This window comes from Egretta garzetta, unplaced genomic scaffold (assembly GCF_000687185.1).
Source record: "Egretta garzetta isolate BGI_Z169 unplaced genomic scaffold, ASM68718v1 scaffold659, whole genome shotgun sequence".
Taxonomy (NCBI): Eukaryota; Metazoa; Chordata; class Aves; order Pelecaniformes; family Ardeidae; genus Egretta; species Egretta garzetta.
Window position 1 is genome coordinate 357,863 of NW_009260683.1, and position 22,828 is coordinate 380,690.

Sequence of the window (22,828 nt, forward strand, 5' to 3'; positions counted from 1 at the left end):
GGTATATACGTGGTTCCTAAAACAATGTTTGCAAAATTCACAGAGCAGTACATGTCTTCTTTTCATGCATCGGTACCTGGTACTCTTGACAATACAGACAAAGAATACAATTACTGAAGCTTTGGCATTCACTTCGAAACTTTGGTTGCTTTTGGATTAGTAAGATATCAAAAATAGTGGAAAGTGATCATACACCAGTTATGTTTCAACTGTTAGCAGGAATTCTTCAGTCTTCAACAAACACTAGCATCTACTTGCATTTCACATGGACACAATCATATTAATTAAAATTATTAATTCACTGAATTTTGTTGCCAAAACCAAGTTACGAACATCAGTCTACCTCCTTGGTAACTCAGAAGTCATTATTAAATATTTGAACTATTTCACAGTACTAGTGAACAAATACAATTAATCATAGTACACGTTTGTAATCATACTGATACAAAATGTTTTCTTTTTAAAGCTCAACTTGGAAGATGTTTTTCTAGTTGTATGAATGCTACCAGTGTTATATGCGTATGCAGGTGTCGTGGTTTAACCCGGCTGGCAACTAAGCACCACGCAGCCGCTCGCTCACTCCCCCCTCTCCCTCTGTGGGATGGGGGAGAGAATAGGAGAAAAGAAAAAAAAAGTAAGACCCGTGGGTTGAGATAGAGACAGTTTAATAAGAGAGAAGAATAACAATAGTAGTAATAATAATAATAACAATAATAATAGTAAGAGAATATACAGAATATATATAAAACAAGTGATGCACAATGCAATTGCTCACCACCCACTGACCGGTGCCCCGCCCGTCCCGATTTCTTTTTAAAGCTCAACTTGGAAGATGTTTTTCTAGTTGTATGAATGCTACCAGTGTTATATGCGTATGCAGGGCAGTCAGCAGTCAGGTTAAAGGAACATGTGGTTTCTGGTAAGATTATATAGAAACAATTTTTAAAAGGAGCTGTCATAATACTCTAGCTTTCCAGGTCATCATGAGAACCTGTTGCAGTATACAAAAAAAAATGGCAACATTAATAATAGATGATTCCTTCCACTTAAGAATCAGTAAATATGCAAGAAGTGCCTGAAGTAGTTTGAGATCCCAGTTGCCCACTTAGACTGATAGACACCTCTTGTCCAGTTCAGTACCTTTGTGAAAACTGCAACAGCTGAGCTGTCTCACAGATCCCTTCCTGCTCTTTTTTTCCTTTTAAGCATCTCTTCATCTGTATTGTATTGCTATTTAAAACTACTTCCTGCTGGACACAGCATTTCATGAGTAACAGCACTATACGATAGAATCAGAAAGTGATAAAAGTAGGAGAACCGCCTTACTTACAGAGATAAAATATTTCAATGTAATTCCCACTGCTTTATTAGATAGAAAAATCTGATTTTCATGTAACTACCTCTGAGTAATAAATTATTGTGATATTCATAACTTTGCATAGCTGCCTTATCCGAGAGTCAGAATGTTTTAAACTGGGCACTCAAAGCTTCATAACCAACCTTCTGTCTTCCACAAATGTGTTCTAGATTCCATTGCATTAAATGTCTACAAATTCCCCTGGTTATCTGCGACAAGTGAACTGATGACTCATTTGAGTAACAATGCACTGGGGATTATAATTAGCTAATTATATGCTAGAAACTACATAGATGGTGAGGTTTTCTGATTTAAACAAATACATCTAAGCATAATAGGTTTCTCTGTATTAGAGAATGCAGGTGCTGAAACTGCTGCTGTAAAAACACACTTGTTATATGTCCACTTTAACAGAGCTGTCAGTGAACTACTGATACTCGTGCCATCATGAGAATTGGAAGCGTTAAGTCGTTCGTCAGCAGTGTTTTGCTAATAGCGCAAATTTAAGCAGAAGTTTATAATTGCTCTGTTGGTCACCAGTGTCATCCCACAGCACTCTGATAATGCCTAACATGGCTTTTCTGGTCACTTGTCTGTATGCTCCCTAAGAAAGCCAGGTTTTCTAAAAGCCTCTCATCTGCATAAGCAGGGCTAGAGATCTGTTTGTAGGTTTTCGCAATTCTAGCTCCTTTTCTTTTATTACTTTATTTCTGTGTGGCTTCTCAAGGCAATTCTAGATCTTGTCTTGAAAGAATCCTTCTAGCAGCATGCTTAGGGCTGGCATAAGGGAGCACAGCCAGGCCAAAGGTAGTAAGAAAATGTGAGCCTCACTGACCTATGCTGTTGTGAAGAATATCACTCCACATACCACAGTTTTGGTACACTTCTAGTGGTTTGGATGGTCTGCCAAAAATGTGGAGGAAAGCAATTATTGAGCAAATTTGCCCCTAAAGCAAATGCAAGTATACAAATAAAATTGTTATTTCACTTGTTGCTTTATTATTCCAGAATGAGCTGCACTCCTAAAGAACTTTTGCGTGCCGAAAAGTGGAGGATTGCTAGACACTAGTTAAAGAATCAAAAAGTGAAGAAGAGTGTGAATGCATTCCGGTGTCTTCAAAGCAGAAGACTTGAGAGAAACAAAGGACCTTAGGGAAAAGCACATCTCCCTCTGTTTCCATGCCCTTCACTCCAGCTGTACATTTGTAGCCACGGTGACAACATCTTTTGCTCTTCCCTATATTCATTAATATTTACGCACACTGGCTGGATTACTCATAACAGGTAGCAAAGGTTAAAATGGCAGTTCAGAAAAGCTACACTACTTCATAAGTCAAAAAATGGTAGAAGCGCTGAAGAATAAGAAAGCTGGATGCGCTTATTGCAGTAGACAGCGGTGTGGTCATTATGGCTCTGGCACATACATTACGTATTGTCTTATTCATTCCGTATGCTGCTGACGAGTGTCTGGCCCAAGGCAGCTGTGCATCTGGGGTCACATTTCATTCTGTTTTCCTATTGATTGTATGAAACAGGCAGAATTCCTGCTAGATAGCAAACAGCTTCAGAAAAAAACATGAGCAAAAGCAGATCAGCCTCCATCTCTGTCCAAACCACTTGCTGCCTATAGGTAAGCCCAGGACAACTATATTAGTCTTCATCCTCCTCTTCCTTGTTTCCTTTCTCCCTTCTCTCCACTCTCCAAATCTTCAAGGGAAATCTCAGAGGGTTTGTGGTGAAACAGTGTTCTAGTCAGGCTATTCAGCTGAATGACAAATACACATTTCCTACATCCTTCCACTAGCCACCGTAACTTTTCTGTCAGAAGGGAATATCCTTGCCACATGGACACACACGGAGTGAGAGAGAAACAAAAATATACTTTATTGATATAAACCAGTGAGTTAGCAAGGTTCAATGGTAAATGCAGCAGTGGTTTAATAAGATTCGATGGCAAGGTGCACTTGGCTATTTACTGTCCTATAGAGGACAGGGTCAGACAAAAACTGTCAGGGAGACCCTTCCCGTTGAGTCATGAGGTTCAGAAAGGACCCCCTTGCTTTCTAAACTCCTTCTGCAGGAGGAGTCTAGGTGCAGCTGGATCTAATGCTAGTCCCAGACTTGGTCAACAGTTTATGTCTAAAGGATTATATATGCACAATCAGAAGTTTAGCATGCCATTAGTCACTTACCGAGGATTTGTTGCATCAAGGGATCTCTCAACCTCGAGGAGTAATCTTGAGAAGTGTCCCCACTCAAGGGGAGATCCTGGTGTGCAGCCCACAGCTGTGCAGGGGAGCTCAAAGGGCTCTTGGGCTGCTCATGGTTTAGGGGGGTAAGATGATGGTCTCATAGTCATACCTGCATACTGGCCACAGATTTTAGTTTCTTCACTGTGATTAGGAGGGTGCATTGTACACTAGCGCTTGGCTATTTATGGTGTGTCTCTCTCCTGAATCTGCTTTGGACCAGATACAGCAGTCACAACCAGATGCATCCGTTACGACCATCATCGCCTGAGCAGGGTTATGGGAGATAAAGGTCAGGGCTTGTGGGGGAATGAAGGGTGGGCTCACCATCACAGTCCTGTATCATATTACCTGTGAAAATAACTTTGGCATGAATGCATCTGCCTAGTAGCTTAATCTCATAATTACACCCTGCCTGTGCACCACCAGTAAGGCTTCTGCAGCAAGTCATTAGACCTAATCTGCCTTGAAAAAATTGAATGGTTTCTTTACTTGTTCTTAGAAGTTATCCTGTAGCTTTCCATATACTTCTGTGTCATTAGCGCACAGTATTAGCAAAACCAGGAAGCCATACTTGAGGTATTTTTATGTGCTAAAACACACTATGTTTTAGCACATTTTTCTGTTGAAATTTGAATTCATACAGGTAGCCAATGTGCACATTTGTGATTTTACTCCTTTTTAATGCCCTTTCGTAAAGCCGGTGTAACCTCTGTAATTAGCTAGAACTACATTGCATAATGCTATGGCAACACCCAAAGAGGCACTGGGCTTAGCAGTGTGCCCAGAGGACATGGAACTCAGCCCTGAATATGCCTGTTCCTCAACATACAACAGAGAGGTGAAAAAATAAAAAAAAAACCTATTTGCAGTTTCTCAGACATGAGGCAGTCAGGACTAGAAGGGTATTCTAAAGGAAGACAATTGGTAGATTTGATTCCACATATCCTGGAAGACAGAAAACATTTGAAGTAAGTGAGATGATACAGCAATCCCAAGCTTCCATCTAAGCACTAGCACAGACCTCTGACAGTAGACATCCTTCTGCTAGTACCCAGACTGTGCAACTGAAGCACATTTCTAACTATAATGAATATACTGTTATGAAGTAAAAATAGCGAGGCAACCTTTTTTTAATCAAAGTAATTAAAACTGTACTGTTCATCCCTATCCTCCTACAAGGGAGAATTTGGTGCAATCAGGCACATTTTTGTTCCCTGTGTTTTTCCATATAACAAACTTGCATCAAATCTTCTAAAACAAAAAGAGAGGTAAAAGTTGTTTGATAAAAAAAATCACTACTAAATAGAATTATTTTCTTAAAATGGAATTGTTGTCTAGTAATCTGATTAAAATTAATGTTTACTCTTGCTTGACAGATTCCTTGGAAAAATCAAGAAATTTGCCTGCAAACAGATTCATGCATGTTTTTATCTTCATTAATGTCAGAGGACAACAAAAAAAAAAGTGGAAAATATTTATCAGCTTTTATACCCTCGCAAATCTGACTACATTTCTTATTCATTCACCTTGGAAACTACACAGAAATTATATATGCAGACTACTCTGATCAGTTGTGCATTTGACAAATTAAGTTGCTTGCATTTATCATAGTAAAGATTCTCTTAAAGAATCATAACAAAGTCTGTTTATGTTTAGGGAGCTCTTATGAGTTATGAGCACAGCAGGCCTAATGTTTTGTCCTTAAAATAAAAAAAATCCCTGATATTGTAATTACTTATCGTAATAGCCAGAAAAGCTAGAAGTTATTAATGCCCTGTCTTCTATTGTAAGCCACTCCATACGTTATTTTTCTATAAAATAAATAAAGGGGTACAGTCAAACAGTGTTCCTTTTTCCTGAATTTCAGAAATGGTGAAGCTTATAAAATTTAGTAACTCCACTGTCTTCCAGTCCTTAGGCAAATGTCTTACCACTTCTTACATTGCCAAAGCAATGAGAAAGAAATATTATGATTGGAAGAAATTGCTGCAGTAACTTCCCTGTCAAAGTAAATGTTAACCTCTGTACAGTTACAGCTGAACTGCTCTTCAAGTTTATTTGAAATCAAGCATTCCATTACATTAAATGAGTAGGAAGGCAACCCACTGAAAGAAACAGAGCTCTTTACAGGGGGTGACATGGATAAACACCAAAATCCTACCTGTTTCTAAGAAGTAAGTGGCATTGGGATGGATTCTGTGGCACAGACTTCTGTCAGGGTCGAAATACAAACAGGTTGAGATTGCACTTTGTTGTGGAAGGGCTCCGGCAGGCATCAGTGCTTGGGAAAGTCCTTTTCTACTCAGAGGAGGTGGTGGGAGCTCTGGGTCTCTGAAGCTGGAGGCACAAAAGCTGTCATGCTGACCTGTGATCAGAGGCACCTTCGAAGAAGACATGGTGCCTGGCTGAAAGGCATGGCATGGCTATGGTTAGAGACAGCTCCTGGTGTCAAAGGAGAGGAGTTATTTGGAAATAAGAGCATGCCTTGACACACTGTCAATCTAGTGTGCAGTTCTTTCACCTGAATATTCATAATTGAATTCAAATGTTTCCAAGCTCACTGGGTCAAGCTCATGAAGTAAGAAGTGAGACTAGTATATTTTGGATACAACTACTGGAATATATTTAAATATATTTAAATTTATAACACTTGTACTAAGTAGTACGCATGTAGTGAAAGTACATCGGGGAGAAAACTGCTTTTTGTGTTTAGCTCTGAAAGTGGGTAAGCAATGTTTTGAGGTTGTTCTTTTCTTTCAGCTTAAAGAAATGTATTCATATTAATTTCTGGTTACTAAACTTCTGGATCTACAGTTGTGGAGTGCTGTAGAGTGTCATCTGAGTCCCAGAGTCTTCCCTAAGGAAGCTCATTTCTTACTTTCTTATTTCCTCTGGCAAAGGTACAACTAAGTTTCTCTTTGTTAGCGCAGCATTGATGAAGATTTAGGCAAATGGCAGAAAGGCTTATGAAAGATAGGCAACTTTCATTTTATCCCCTTTGGACTTGCTCATAACAATACTCTGTAGATTGCCTTGAAGAGTGCATCCACAAGACATATTTTTTTCCCAAGTTTTGTTTTAAAAGTTACATTCATTCTTCTTCTTAACATCCTGTTAGAAAAGGGGGAACGGTTCAAAGAGACACACGAGTGTAGATGATATTGTGATTACCTCAAAAATGTGACCTCAAAGAACAACTTTGTCCAAACTTCAGGAACTTTATCCTATACTACTTCTTACAGGAGCTGAAAAAGGGGGTTCTTACAGGAGCTGAAAAGAGGGCACTTGGATGGCGTTGGCTGGCCTGGCAGGCAGGCTGGTCTAGCACCAGCAGCCTGTTGATATACTGGGTGTGTGGCAGTAAGTTACAATTCCTGAAAAATAATACATCAACAAGATTAAATGTAATAATGTCAATGTTAGAGTCACAAATGAGAAGTCAAATACTGAAATGTACTACTCTAGGATGCAATAATAGTGCTTTGAAAACTCCCCTGGTTTATACAGTAACCACGCTGCATACAACACAGCATCATGCTCTTGCAGAAGCAGCAGCCGTTGCAGGCTGGATGTGCTCGTGAAGAGTACTGTGGGGTGCATTATAGGAAAAAAACTTCCTGTTTAAGCATAGTTTAAGTGTAGTTAAGCAGTGGTCAGATTATGCAGGGTGTTTGTCATAATTCTCTGGTGAAGGTGACTCAAGAAGGGATTAAGTATCTCTTAGAGAGGGTATACATCCTATCTCTGAGCAGGTGGGTGGGCTAGATGACCTCTTCCAGCTCCTTGCAGCCTTACATTTCTATCGCATTTATGACAAATCCTTTTCCTCCTGCCTAAACCCTCTTCCCCACCTGGATTAACAGATTTAATTTGAACTTCATGGCTATTCTAATTTTAGCGGTCATTTTAATACTGTGTGTTCAACCACCACCCATTCAATTTACCTGATAACTTGGGTGTGCCGGTACTAAGGCATCTGAAGAAAGAATCCCTGACTTTCAATATGTTGGCAGATGAGGTGGAGGCTTTTTTTCTGAATAATTACATACAGAACTGCTGAAGTGCCCTTCAGGGGCATTAAAATGAAGTTACTTAGTAATTACTGAGGTTGTTACAGTTCCTATCATTTTTCATTTCTAATTCTGAGGTTATGACCTCAACTAAGAAATGAGAAACAGGAGACAAAACCAGGCAAACCCAGGCAATTCCAGGATATGCTGTACATGTACACCTGTATCAGAAACTTTCCTGACAAGTTGTTTTCTGCAGCTCACAGGACAACAGCCATGAATACAAGGCAAATAGGAAAACAACTAGGACCCAGTTACAGTGAGAATAAAATCCCTACCCTGTAACTTTCCTCCCTTCATAACTTACAAATTCTTTATATTAGCTTCCTTCCAGAAGAGGTTTACAGAAAAAGGTGAAGTTTTCTGCAAATTGTTCATCCTCAGAGAAGAAAGAATTAGTGGAAAAAAACAACATACTGAGAAACAATGAAATGGGGGACATACAGGTTTCTACTGTATGGGTTACAGATCATGAAGTTACCACACATTTTAGAGAATGGTGTTTAATTTCCAGATGTTAGCTTACAGGGCCTGTAACTTTTTGTTCTCAGCTGTGATTACTTCTTAAAAAAATCCTGCTTAAAAAAAAAAAAAAAAGTCTTTGAAGCTTTTAATTCTTATAGGTTTAACAAAGGCAACTGTGGGCACTAGACACACTGAGAATGAGGGATTGTAGTTAGATACTTAATTTTATGTGCCTCAGAGTTAAAAACTCATAACTTCATTGTGTTACTATCTTCTAGCTTGTCACATCCTTATTAAGCCATCTTCCCACAATGTCCTAGGGTTCACCAAGCAAGAGGTAAATAAAATGACTCTGGGCGATGATGGCAGTTAGCAGACCCATGGTCAACAATGTACAGCTTTTTTTCATGAAGTTTCAGTGTGTTCACACAAATATATTTTACTTGTAATAATCTTTTATAATGACCTGTCACTGCGCACACAGGCATAAAGCACCGGCATTGGAATAATCTGTAAAGAAAACTTGGGTGACTGCAAAGCTCCTGCCACACTGGAGGACTGTGATAATAACAGTGTAGGACTATGGGAAAAGCTTATTTCAAATAAGTGACAAAATGGCAGCTTGAAGCAAGTTGTACCAAGGGGATGGCTCAGCACCAGCAGATCCAGGAAACTGCCTGGTAGATAACCCTAATTAAATATTGTTGCTGTGTGGAAGGAGAATGCTCACTAGGCCTGGATAAAATATGGAATTAAGACATCCTCTACAAGTTGATTTTTACTTGTAATAAAAGTGACACTTTGGCTAGTGATCCTAACTGGTACTAGGATGTCAGGACTGTGCAGAGTTACGCCCCCCAGCTAGAATGTCAGCATTCAACAAGACCTCCATGGAGCTAGACAACACAAGAACATTAACACTAGTGTTATCTCTACTGTCCTATTTCTGCTAGAAGAAACTTGCCTTTCTAATCTAAACTGGCATTTGGAAAAAATTAAGCTCATTATTAAATTTGTTTCTGTAGTCCAAATGTGTTTCTTGTATCCCAGGAAACCTGAGGCATGAGGAGTCCTCCAATCTACACCAAGTAAGGCAAAAATATGAGTACATGCAGAAGGCCAGCATTTCACATGTTCCTTATACTACCTGGGTTTGATCAGAGAACTGAGCAACCATAGAATTTCATTTACCAGTTGATACGTCATTCGGTGTGGAATTGTTGTTACATATAAAGTTGTATGTTAAAGCCTGTGATTGTCCTAGTGACGATATAACCTACTATTGTTGCACAGTCAGTAATAGAAATAGTACACTGTGGCACTGTTTGCTGAGATAAATACTCACATATCAGAGTCTTGTGTTTTACTAAGGAATCTCACTGGTCCCAGCTGATAAACATAGCAAGTTGGGTGGTTCAAGGCTGTGACTTATTACCTGAGACCTTTTTTACATTTTCTATCTCTTCCTTATCAAGAGCTGCCACCTTCAAAGCTCAGCAGTTTGTACTGAGCATTGCCATATTGTATCATTTAGGTGAGATAGGATCCTTCCTTTTAATTGAAATTCTGTCAACATTTCAAAGATTTGTCAGAAAAATGTATTTCTGTCAGACAAATTGCATTTTCTGGCATTCTTTCTCAGTCTCTTTGTGGATATAAACCTTCAGCTTGATCCTCATTTGAACTGTTTCTTTGTGGCTTTCATTTCTCTTACTGCTACTAGAGTGTGTCAGCAGGATTGCATTTCCAAATGAAGGCACTTTTCTGTAGAAAATGTAGATTTCAACCAGATGGGGGAAAAAAAAAAGTGACTCCTCCCTCAAAAGAAGCTCTTTGGTCTTGCTCTACAAGCCTCTCCTTTACCCCACAGCTCAGTTACGGACACAACAGGAGGCATGAAGAGGACAAGAACTTACCTGCACAACTGGCTCAGGAACAGATTTGTAAAAATCACTGAGGAAATTGCACAGAAGTACATGAGAGTGCTGCAGGGTAGATAACAGAAGGAGCTATTGTCATCTGAAGAATGAAGAATCACAGGCTTGATTTTTTTTTTTCCCCAAGGAAAAAGAAGGGATTCATCAGAATGGTATTAGTTTTGCCACTACTCTGTCTTTATATATACCTGGTTTACTCCTAAAATGGACTGTATGCTTTTCTAGGAAATGTTCTAAAACAGTCTTAAAGGAAGTCTATTTTTCTTCTCACATCTTTCTTTATGTTTTCTGTTGAAACAGTCTCAAAAGTAAATTAATAACTTTGAGGCTGTCAACTTTTTGATTTTCTTTTAATTGTGACTGCTATCAAATATAGGATTTTCCTTATAAACTCATTCCCTGGACTTATGCATTTAAAGGAAAAATAATTTTAAAATAACACATGTTGCTCCTCTGCTTTTGTATTTGTACTAGCACTTAGTATTTTTATAGGATCATAAGTATACAAAGTACAGTACAAACATGTATCAACCCTTACAAAGCCACTGGTATTGGATAGGAGAACAAGTGATCTATGGAATACCAGTAATAAAACTGGAAAATAGAGATATTAATGACATGCTCCTAACAGATGAAAGCAAATAATCAGAGATTCAGTACCTATGAATTCTCAGCTCTTGGCTCCACTTCTTTCAGCTTACAAAAGCCCCTCTGCAGTGTGAAGTGTGGCGGGCTCACACCTGTCCTGAAGTGTCCTGAAGTCTCCTGGCAGGAAGTCACCCCAATCCTTCTCTGTGACACTCACCAGGAGCAGCTCTTTGCGTATTCATTTTAACCTTCTTACAGTCTGTTGTTATTTCATATGCATTTAGAGTCTCCTCCCTCTGTGAAAGTGTGACTGAGATACCACAACCTGTCCTTTCAATAATCACCTATATCACCTTATTATTGTCCTCTTCAGGCAATTTGGCAGTAATTAAGGAAATACAGTGATTTGCTAAATCCTCAAACACGCTTCCAGGAACCCTGCTGGCGTGTGTGCATACTATGCATACTGGTTGTAGGCCAGCTCAGAGGTTTCCACCATAGCAGCTGAGCTCCCTTTTCCAAGCACTTACCGGACTGGTGGATTTGGGTCCCCATTTGCTGGACCTGAGCATAATGAAGCTTGCTCTGGAGGGGCTGTAGGACTGGCTGTTCCCCTGTCTTCATAGAATCATGGAATCATAGATGGTTTGGGTTGGAAGGGACATTTAAAGATCATCCAGTCTACTCCCCCTGCTATAGGCAGAGACACCTTGCACTAGGTCGGGTTGCTCAAAGCCACATCTAACCTGACCTTCTCTGGGCAACCTGTTCCAGTGTCTCAAGACCTTCATTGTAAAGAATATGTTCATTATGTCTGATCTAAATCTACCCCCTTTAATTTTAAAACTGTTGCGCCTTGTCCTGTCACTACAGGTCCTGGTAAAAAATCTCTCTCCATCTTTCTTACAAGCCCCCTTTATATATTGAAAGGCCTTCAGATAATTTTTGTGGCCTCCTCTGGAGCTGCTCCAACAGTTCTATGTCCCTCCTGTGCTGAGGGCCCCAGAGCTGGACACAGGACTGCAGGTGGGGTCTCACCAGAATGGAGCAGAGGGGCAGAATCCCCTCCCTCAACCTGCTGGCCACCCTACTTTTGAGGCAGCCCAGGGTACAGTTGGCTTTCTGGGCTGCGAGTGCACGTTGCTGGCTCATGTCCAGCTTTTCATCCACTAATACCCTCAAGTCCTTCTCAACAGGGCTGCTCTCAATCCCTTCATTCCCCAGGCTGTATGAATACTGAGGGTTCTCCACACCCAGGTGCACCTGGCCTTGTTAAACCTCCTGAGGTTCACATGGGTCCACTCCTCAAGCTTGTCCAGGTCCCTCTGAATGGCATCCTGTCCCGTCTTCTGTGATGCAGTTCCAGCCATTGCCCAGACAAGCCCCTTCGAAGACCCTGTCTGTAGTGCTTGTCAAAATCTATAGTAAATACAATACATACTTTCCTAAAACTCCAGTTTTGTAATGCTCTTCAGTATCTTCATTTTTAAAGACTGAGGCAATGATTTCCATTTCATGTCATTTGAGAATTTTTCGATCTCAAACCTAGCTACTCAAAGTGAAAATTGTTTTTATTAGCTTCAGCCAGGCCATCATCAAAGATACTTCTTTGGAATGGGAGTCGTCCTGGTTAAGTGCTAACCAGGTTAATGATACATGGTGATGACAGTGATATATCAGCCATGTACCACTATACTCTGAAATTTAAGTCCTCAAGAGGATCACAAACCACATTCAAAATGGAGTGTACAGTCAGACAGAGATGATCCCCAGGATCAAGCAGAATTCATAAGCTTTTTACAGACAGGTTTCCTGTATGATCACACATTTCTGAAATTCCCTAATTTGCTTCCTAAAAGCTCTGTGGAGAAACATTCTAGTTTTTCTCATGCATTCTCTCAAATTATATCTAAAAACGCTCATGATGTAAGTAATCATGCATAGAAAGTGATTGCAGCTTTGTGGCCATATGTGGAATTTTACTGATAACATTTTTAAAACTGGGTCATTTTTATGAGAAGTGCTAAATATTTAAATTCAAACTTAATCCTTGAAGTGTGCTAGTTCTGTCGTTTAAAGAATTTAATAGTACTTGCAAGGCAAAGTCTAAGTACTATTAAAGCAAAAAACCATCTAAATTGAAAAAAGAAAGCCTATCCCTTAATATAAAAATAATAGGAATTTTGGAAAGCTGAGTGGCATCTTTTTACTCCAGTATAAAGTTAAACTCAAACCATGCCAATAATTTCATGTTTAAAATCAACAGTGATTTCCATGCATAAGGAGAGATGAATTGGTGCAGTTCTCCACATGCCCAATTTAAAACACTAACATATTCGAATCAGCACTCCTTAAGCATATTTTTTTTTACACTGAAAAGAAATGTTTAGATTTGACTTCTGAATACTATAAAATCTGTAATTGTAGTCACTGAGGACAATTTATGTCTGTGCTGCGCACCACCTTGGTGTTTTTAACAGGCAAGAATCATGAAAGGAAGATGGCAGTGGCTGGAAGAGGAAGAAAAATAATTCATAGGAAATGCAGCAGAATTAGGGTCCTCGTTCATAAAATCTATGGCAGATAATTTTGTTTAGTAGAGAGGTGATGTAGTGATGGCTTTAATATAAGAGGCAAAAATAGGTGAGAGATGTAGGAAAAAAGTTTATAGAATGTATTTCTTAATAGTTTAAATAAATAAATCAAAATTCAACAACACCAAAAATTTTCTATTTTTAATAGTTTAAAAGTTCAAAATGTTTAAGTTGCAATATACAGGCTTGATCAAAGTGATAACATTTACCGCTGGTGTGGTTAATTTTGATTAAATGCCACTACTGAGAGCGGGCACCAGTTCCTCTTTCACTTGGCAAATAAATTTGGAAGCAGTGTGGCTTAGGAAGATGCAGCATCTTCCAGGAGATGATTCAGAGAATCTTAAGACAGTCCACTTGCTAGTTAATATTTTAGGGAAGGATTTGAGACTTTTATTCTTTTTTGAGAAGAAAAAGCTGCTGAATTTTAAAACTGAACAGTATGGTATCATCTTGGATACATGAAAAGAAATCCTCTTTAATAGATGAAGAAAAAACTGTCATTTCCTCATAGGTTAAACTTATTCTGAATATTCTTGTGCCCTAGATTTTCCCTCAACACTCAGTACAGGTTTTGATCTTAAAGTTGTTCTTTTTGATAATCAGAAATAATGAATGTAACTGCAGTAGCTTCATACAAAGTAATTACACTGGCTTTGGCAGTACTTTGGAACTCCCCAGTATCAAAAACTATTAAAAAACATAGGAAAAAATACCATGAAGGGTACATAAGAAGTTTCCTTTCTTCCCTTTGCATTTTGCCTTATTATTTCGCCTGATGATGTTCTGCACAGACTTTGTTTTGTTTACTTCCCTACAAGCATGGTATGTGTATAGAAAGCATAATTATTGGTGCCTGGAAATTAGTCATTGCCCTATCGGTCTTTGAGGGACTTGACTCAACAGTGACACCTAGAATCCTGTGCCAAGCCACCCATTTGTCCTGCCTACCACTGAAAGTCATCACAAGGTTTCCAGCTTAGGACAGCATGATGAGTGGGCAGCCTCCTGGGCTAGGGGGTTACGCCAGCGGTGTTTCATAGAATCATAGTATCATAGAGTCATAGAATCATAGAATGTTTTGGGTTGGAAGGGACCCCTAGAGGTCATCTAGTCCAACCCCCCTGCAGTGAGCAGGGACACCACTAACCAGATCAGGTTGCTCACAGCCCTGTCCAACCTGGCCTTAAATGTTTCCAGGGATGGGGCCTCCACTACCTCTCTGGGCAACATGTTCCAGTGTTTCGCCACCCTCTTTGTAAAGAATTTCTTCCTTATATCTAGTCTAAACCTACCCTGTTTTAGTTTAAAGTCATTACCCCTTGTCCTGTCACAGCTGGCCCTACTGAAAATATTTTCCCCATCTTTCCTGTAGGCCCCCTTTAGGTACTGGAAGGCCGCAATCAGGTCTCCCCACAGCCTTCTCTTCTCCAGTCTGAACAACCCCAACTCTCTCAGCCTGTCCTCACAGGAGAGGTGCTCCAGCCCTCGGATCATTTTTGTGGCCCTCCTCTGGACCTGCTCCAACAGGTCCATGTCCTTCTTGTGCTGAGGGCTCCAGAGCTGGACGCAGTGCTCCAGGTGACTCTCGATCCTTTCTTCCCCCAGCCTGTAACTGATACTGGGGGTTACCCCGACCCAGGTGCAGGACCTTGCACTTGGCCTTGTTGAACCTCATGAGGTTCACACAGGCCCACCTCTCCAGCCTGTCCAGGTCTCTCTGGATGACATCCCGTCCTTCTGGTGTGTCAACCGCACCACTCAGTTTGGTGTCATCCGCAAACTTGCTGAGGGTGCACTCGATCTTGCTGTCTAAGTCATTGAAGAAAACGTTAAACAGCACCGGTCCCAGTATGGACCCCTGAGGGACACCACTCATCATCGGTCTCCATCCGGACATCGAGCCATTGACCAGTACCCTCTGGACCATCCAACCAATTCCTTATCCACCAAACAGTTCACCCATCAAATCCATAGCTCTCCAATTTAGAGAGAAGGTTGTTGTGGGTGACCGTGTCAAAGGCTTTGCAGAAGTCCAGATAGATGACGTCTGTTGGTTTTCCCTTGTCCACTGATGCTGTCACTCCATCATAGGAAGCCACTAGGTTCATCAGGCAGGACTTGCCCTTGGTGAAGCCATGCTGGCTATCTTGAATTATCTCCCTGGCCTCCATGTGCCTTAGCATAGCTTCTAGGAGGATCTGTTCCATGATCTTCCCAGGCACAGAGGTGAGGCTGACAGGTCGATAGTTCCCGGGGTCTTCCTTTCTACCCTTTTTGAAAATGGGCACAATATTTCCCTTTCTCCAGTCACCAGGGACTTCACCTGACTGCCATGACTTTTCAAATGGTACAACTTTGGCAAGAGAAATAGGAGGGGCAAAGAAGAGTTGTTGGAACAGGGTGAACATAAATGCAGAAACTGTTTGGATCTCTTCTAGCACTGCCGCAGGCAGTGCTTCTGCAGTTTGTTGTCCCCAGAAGACAACAACCAGAAAGAGCCTATGCTGGAGTCTGACGCTTATTTTTATGGTAAGCCACAAAAAGCATCTTTGATGTTTACAGTAGGAAGCAAGATCAGAGTTGATCACACAGCTGCTGACAAGCTTCCCTGAAAGCACAGCACAATGAGGTTGCTATAGTCAAGAGTCTATTTCTGTTTCTGTTAGAATGAAGCTAATTTATTTTGTACAATATTAGGAGAAAAATCTTCAAAGTGAAGCCTGGAAAGTTCCATTTCCTGCTTTCTGCCCTTGGTTAGCTGTCTCATAATAATAAGTAAAACTTGTGGTTAAATAACTAGCTCCCCAATACACCATGAATTTACCTTCCAGAAATTATATTTTGTTTAAGTATAATAAAGACTTTCTGAGAAGCTTGATTTTATTACTGTCTTTACTTAGAATAAACGAGGAAGAATGAACAAGGAGCCTATAAAAGCAGAGGAAGAACACTTTGAAAGCTTCCCCATCCCTCCTTTTCTAAGGCTCTGTAGATAACAACTCAGTGAGCACAGCACTTTCATAGCAAGTGAAAAAAATACCCAAACCAAGTATCAGTCTAATAAAAATGTCACTGTAGTTGAGTTGGTTTTCCTATGTTACAACAGGTCTGATATTAGTCAAAACCCAATCTTTTTGTAGGATATTTGAAAAATATGAACAGTTACCCATGTCAGAGCTAGTTAGGAGTTACACAGTGTCAGATTTTGAAACATCCAGGGATGAGTGTCTGGAGAGACACTTATGGATGTGCTGCAGCTACTGTGGAGCCTTTTAGAGTGCGAGTGTTCTCTTAAGACCATGGCAGGAGTCCATGCAGCAAATGGTAGAGGCCACTGAGTTATTCCAAGGCATTTTGATGCAAGTAACTGCTTAGTGAAAGAAATTACAGTGATAGATTAGTGTCAGTAATGTATAACTTCTGATTCATTCATTCATTTTTTGAAAAATGCTACTATATCACTTTTAACTTTGGAAATACTATTTTATTGTTTAAAAATATCAAATCTAAAGCCTTCAAAATTTATGCACAAGGGAAGCAGGACCTCCCTGTAGCCGCTGAAATGCTGTTGAGACAGGAAGAACGTGGAATTCACTCTCATCATTCTTGATGCATGTGATTTCTGAATCACCTGGTACATGGCAAGGAAAAGAATACTGGAAGAAACCACAGATATTAGTATTCTACATAATAAGAGGTCATTATATTTTAAGTACAGATTTGCATGCATGCTTTGTTGTTAAGCACCTGCATAAAGAGGTGGTTTAACACAGAGAACCGAACAAAGAACCGAACAGAGAACTGAACAGATTGGAAGATACCTACAATGATCATCTAGTCCACCTGCCTGACCAATTCGGGGCTGACCAAAAGCCAAAGCAGGTTGTTAAGGGCATTGTCCAAATGCCTCTTAAACACTGACAGGCTTGGGGCATCAACCACCTCTCTAGGAAGCCTGATCCAGGGTTTGACCACCCTCAATGCTTCCTCATGTCCAGTCTGAACCTCCTCTGCTGAAGCTTGGAACCATTCCCATGCATCCTGGCACTGGGTACCAGCAAGAAGAGCTCATCACCTCCCTCTCCTCTTCCCCTCCTCAGGAAGCAGCAAAGAGCAAGGAGGTCGTTCCTCAGCTTCCTTCTCTCCAAACTCAACAAGCCCCGAGCCCCCAGCTGCTCCTCACAGGACAGGCCTTCCCGTCCTTTCACTGGCTGTGTTGTATTAAAGCACCTTAACATCCCTCTTAAATTTTGGGGCCCAGAACTGCACACAGTGCCCAGGGTGGGGCCACACCAACGCTGAATACAGCGGGACAGTCACCTCTTTTGACCGGCTGCTTATGCTGTGTCTGATGCCCCCAGCATGGGGTTTGCCCTCCGGGCTGCCAGGGCACACTGCTGACTCCTGTTGGGCCTGCTGTCGCCCAGCACCCCCAGGTCCCTTTCTGCAGGGCTGCTCTCCAGCCACTCCTCTCCCAGTTTATGCTTGTGCCTCGATACTCTGTCTCAGGTGCAGGGTCCAGCGTTTGTTCTTGCCATTTATCGTGGCCCTGTGCTGCAGTCTGTCTAGATCCCTCTGCAAGGCCTCTTGTCCCTTGAGCCAACAGCACCTCCCAGTTTGGTATCATCAGCAAACTTGCTAATGGTGCATTCAGCTCCTGCATCCAGATCACTCATAAATACAAGGAACAGAACTGTGCCTAGAATTGAGCCCTGAGGAGCACCGCTGGTGACCGGCTGCCCTGCCCTTCAGCCAGTTCTTCACCCAGCACACGACGAACCCGCTCATCCCACAGTTGGACAACTTGTCCAGAAGGATGCTGTGAGGGACAAAATCAAAAGCCTTAGTAAAATCCTGAAAAACTACATCCAATGCCTTCCCTTCATCCACTAGGTGGGTGACCTTACCATAGACAGAGATCAAATTAGTCTAAGCAGGATGGGTACAGTGTGCCACCTAACTCTGCGGCTAGCTTATCCCTGCAGCTCTGCTGACCGTGTACCAAACCTTGCCTTTCTGTAATCCAGTTCGCCATTCACATTTTCCCCATAATCTGAAAATTTTAAGACACTTGTTAAGTCGTAGCTTAGCTAAGGGGGAAAAAAAAATCTACCTCCAGAGCCACCCAACAGATTAACTTTTTGATTTAACATGCAAATTTAGAAAAGCGAAGTGCACTAGAACACAAGTAGTAGATTAAATGATTGTAACAAGTGTCACTTGGGCTAATTTTAACACAAATCATCTCAGCAGAGAAAATACACTGAAGGAATTAAGTTTCATACTTCAAGAAGTAGCAGGATCAAGTATCAAAGGACAGATACAACACAAAACATACACGTGTTTCATTGAAAAAGTGGATTCCTTGCACAAGGAAGGCTTCCCCCCCCCCATTTAATCCTTCTTTGTTCGTTTGGCTTTTGCAATATTCTCTTGGCGTTTCTGTTTCTTCTTTTGCTCTCGCTCCCTGGCCTCAATCATTTTTGCAAGCTTCCACAAAAGCGCTGCGCTAATTACAAACAATGGTGTAAGGGCCAAGATCACTGTAGTGAGAAAGCCGTATGGGTCCTTTGCAGCCCACTCCACGATGTATTCGGCCCAAGCCTTAATATCAAACATTTGTTCTGGTTTTTTATTGGGAAAACCCTATGGAATAATGAAAAAATTATTTCTGAGTATTCCAAAAAATAACAGCACGCATAAACAGCAATCAGCGTTCTAATGTAAGCCACCACCTTTCACTACTGAAGAGCAAGCTCATTTTTGCTAAAAGTCAGAAGTAGCACACAGTATGTGAAAGTCAACGTAACACAGCCTAAGCGCTGTCAACCAGCACCCCCAGGTCCCTTTCTGCCGGGCTGCTCTCCAGCCACTCCTCTTCCAGTTTATACTTGTGCGCAGTGTTACTCTGTCCTAGGTGCAGCATCTGGGATTTTGACTTGTTAAATTTCATCGCGTTAATCATAGTTCAATGTTCCAATCTGTCTAGATCCCTCTGCAAGGCCTCTTGTCCCTCAAGAGAATCAACAAACACCTCCCAGTTTGGTATCATCAGCGAACTTGCTAATGGTGCATTCAACTCCTGCATCCAGATCATTGATAAATACAAGGAACAGAACTGTGCCTAGAATTGAGGCTTGAGGAACACTGCTGGTGACCAGCTGCCAGCCAGATGCAGCCCTGTTCACTACAACCCTTTGAGCCCTGCTGTTCCTCCAGTTCTTCACCCAGTGCACCATGAACGCACTCATCCCACAGTGGGAATTTCCCCCAGTTGCCCAGATGGATTTTTGCAATGACCCTTCTGTTTCACTGTCACAGATGAGTGGAATGTATCTCACTCAAAAGAGAGAAGCAGCTATATGTTTTATTGAGACAATAATTTGACAGAGTTCACTGCATTTGATGGAATTTAACAAAGTTTGACAGTAGTTTACTGAGGTTCAATAAGTTTGATGGAAAGGTTCACCTTATTAATGAAGGAAAATTGAGTTAACAGAACTCAAAGTTTAACAAGCTGTTAGTCACTTACTGAGGGTCTGTTGCGACAAGGAATCTCTCAATGTTAAGGAATAAGGAACTTCTCAACATTGAGGAGTAAGGGATCTCTCCACCTGAGGCAAGGAAGGATCTCTGGGTCTCAGGTGAGGAGGAATACTCAAGGGGAGAGTCACCTGGCAGCAGTCTAGCTGCAATTCAGGGGGAGCTCAAATAGGGCTCGTCCAATGATCCCCAATTGGCAAAAAGTCTCTCTGCCTTGAGTGAGGAGCAACTTTGAGAGGCGTCCCAGCACAAGGGGAGATCACTGCCATGCAGCCACGCTGCCTAGCAGGGAGAGCTCAAAGAAGGCTCGTTTAGCCTGTCACAGTTATGGGATAAAGTGGTGGGCTTGTAGACAAATCACATGCGATGGAAAGGTAGGCATGAGACTCTTTGTACCCACAACTTTCTTTGTTCCTTGATAAATGAGTCTTGGAGAAGCCATCTGTTATTTATGCATTAATCACATGATTGGTGTTCCAAACTCATACGTAGTGATGTTTATGGTGTCACACTGTTCCTCTGTGGGTTTTTGGAGAACAGGTCAAAACCAGAGGAGTTCTTGGCCCTGCTACAGCTCAGGCCTTTACCTCCTTTGGAGCCTGTACCAGACCACTTCTAGTTTGGTTAAGGGGTTGAACATATCCGTCACCTTCACATGCATTCAAGCAGAATATTTTAACTTGGCACATATTCTGTAGGCCAAGAATTACAAAAATTTGCCTGTGTGCTCATATCTCAGCAGATCTTTGTTGACCGAGTATCTTTTATTAAAAAGGTTTTTTTATTTTCTACCATGATTATGATTTTTGTTACACATTCCATTTTTTCACTTAGAAGTTTTTAGTATTCTTGACTTTCTATAGGGATGAAGCTTGACAAAATCTGTTTAAATATAGCCATATGAACACTGAAGTTGGCCTGCTGAAATGATGCTATTCATTTCAAATGCTTGATAAAAATGTCACAAAATAGAGCTATAGAAGGTGTTTTGGCAGCTGCAGCAGTACCAGTCACAGCATCTTTGTAATTAGTGTTATCTAAAGCTTATTTACTATTCAGATTCACTGAGATTTACTGCCAAATTAACAGTTTTTGCTCTCTTAGGACTTTTTAAATAACATGGTCCAGCACACAGCTTTATTTCTAGCTTGCCTCAGTTATCTTTTTTTTACTTTTTAATGAAGCTGATTATTTGCTTATGTCTTTTATTCTGTTTTTCTGATGTGCTGTCTTTTTTTTTCTGACAAAGTTCAAAGTAAAACATGTACAGATTTGGGATTAATATGGGAAAACTCTACAATCATGAATAAGTATAAAGGAATGAAGAAGAAGTCTATGATGCTCTCCTGGCCTGATCCGTTACCTGGTAGTTGAGGCAATCTGTTAGAAGGAGGCATTAATGATGCAGAAAACCTTGTTTATTACCACAGGCACAGCCAGAGTCTTTTTTGCTGAAAATGAAGACTTAATGTCTGAAGAGGGGGTAGAGGGTAGCAATATCTTTTTGGCAAATGCCAAAAATACCCTGCTGTTTTATCACAAAGGTAAAAGGACTTCAAAACTGCAGCTGATGGACTGGTTTTGTGGTAGAGAGAGCATTAAGCTAAGAGTTTACCACTTGGCTTTTTAGTCCTATGTGGAAAAAAGATTTAACTAATTCCTTCCCCTTCATTGCTGTATTCCCTCTGTTGGCAGTAACAGGGTAAAGCTGTGAGGTCTTTCTGTATGTCGGCTGGGAGGGAACATTAAGGAAGGCTGACGTCCATCTTTCCTCTCCCACATTCAGGCCTGGTCAGAAGAGGTCAAGTCCTAGTGCCTAAGCACACTGTGATTCAGCACTCACTGTAGTCAATTGAAGTCTTCTTCCTACCTGACTCGGTCTTTGGGTTGAGGGTTCCAGGAAGGAAAGCGCTGCCTGTTAGCTTATGCCTTCTTGTGAGGGTGCGGAACAGCTACAAGAAAGAGCAGGACAGCATTGTCTATTATCACTCCTGTCTGCTTCCTAATGAAGAAAGATGGGAGAGCAGGGCCATACTTTATCACTACTGGTCACCAGCAGAGTTCAGCAGCTGTAGGATGGGTCATATGCGCTTTCCTTGAACTGGAGTCAGCAGTTGAGCGAGGAGGCTGTTCCCCTATGTCATTCCCCAGCACTGACTCCGTGTGAAAAGGTATAATGGGGTCCTCTGTTGTTTTGCAAGTGGTAAATTGTCAGACTGTAAGACATAACGCTTGAGGAGTCTCCTTTTTCTCTTCTGTACTGATATCAGACCCTAGCCTTTCTGGTGTGCTGCATGGCACTCCTTCAGAGATTGTCCATGCCTTTGAGAAGCATCTAGTCCCTTGATAAAAACTTAAACAATAGGTATTCTTCAGAAGCATAAAACCAAAATGTGCACTTCAACTCCCAGTAGATTGTCAGATTTATTAATGCCCCAAGTGGAATTGTTTTGAAGTTTTCTGAGATTTTTTTCATGGAGGTTTATTTCTGTCTGAGTTTTGAGAATATAATGCTTGATTTTTCCTTCTTAATGTGATTTGTTAGCAAAGAGAAAGGAATGCTAAATATTTTATTTCCCTGTCTAACAAATCCATATTTCATAGCATTCACAGAAGCTTTGTCAGAGTGCTACCACCATTTAAAACAAGGTTGAGAACCTGTGAAGCTACATTGGACAATATTGTTCAATAGTTCTACATCTGAAAGGTGTGTGGAAGCCCCTCTGAATCCTTTGTAAAAGGCTCTGCTCAAGATAACTGATAATAAAGGATCAGGACTAATTATTTATCGTTCTCTTGTTATCCGAGTTATGGAAGGAGAAAGAGAAGAGGTGAGTAAAGTGATTTAATTAAACCATTATTTTCTTAATTCGTCTGTAAATACCACCTGGCACCATATAATGGATAGATCACAGCTCATCAGTCATGGCAGTGAAACGCCAACATGGGCTATCTCTGGGTGCTGACTAAGTGAGAGCCTCCTCAATTGTCCCCTTGTCCCCCAGCACTTTTCCCCTGG

At 41.1% G+C, this 22,828-nt stretch overlaps 1 protein-coding gene across 1 annotated transcript; it reads right to left on the reverse strand.

The window, feature by feature from the left end:
* Positions 1-18,208: 18,208 nt before the first annotated feature.
* On the reverse strand, positions 18,209-19,043 carry LOC104132515 (small integral membrane protein 15). Its single transcript, XM_035901201.1, has one exon. The coding sequence runs from the start codon at positions 18,883-18,885 to the stop codon at positions 18,661-18,663; it is 225 nt and encodes a 74-aa protein (XP_035757094.1). The 5' UTR covers positions 18,886-19,043; the 3' UTR covers positions 18,209-18,660.
* Between the last annotated feature and the right edge of the window lie 3,785 nt (positions 19,044-22,828).

Coding starts and splice junctions, on each gene's coding strand:
- LOC104132515 (XM_035901201.1), bottom strand. CDS start 18,885: ATGTTTGATATTAAGGCTTGGGCCGAATACATCGTGGAGTGGGCTGCA.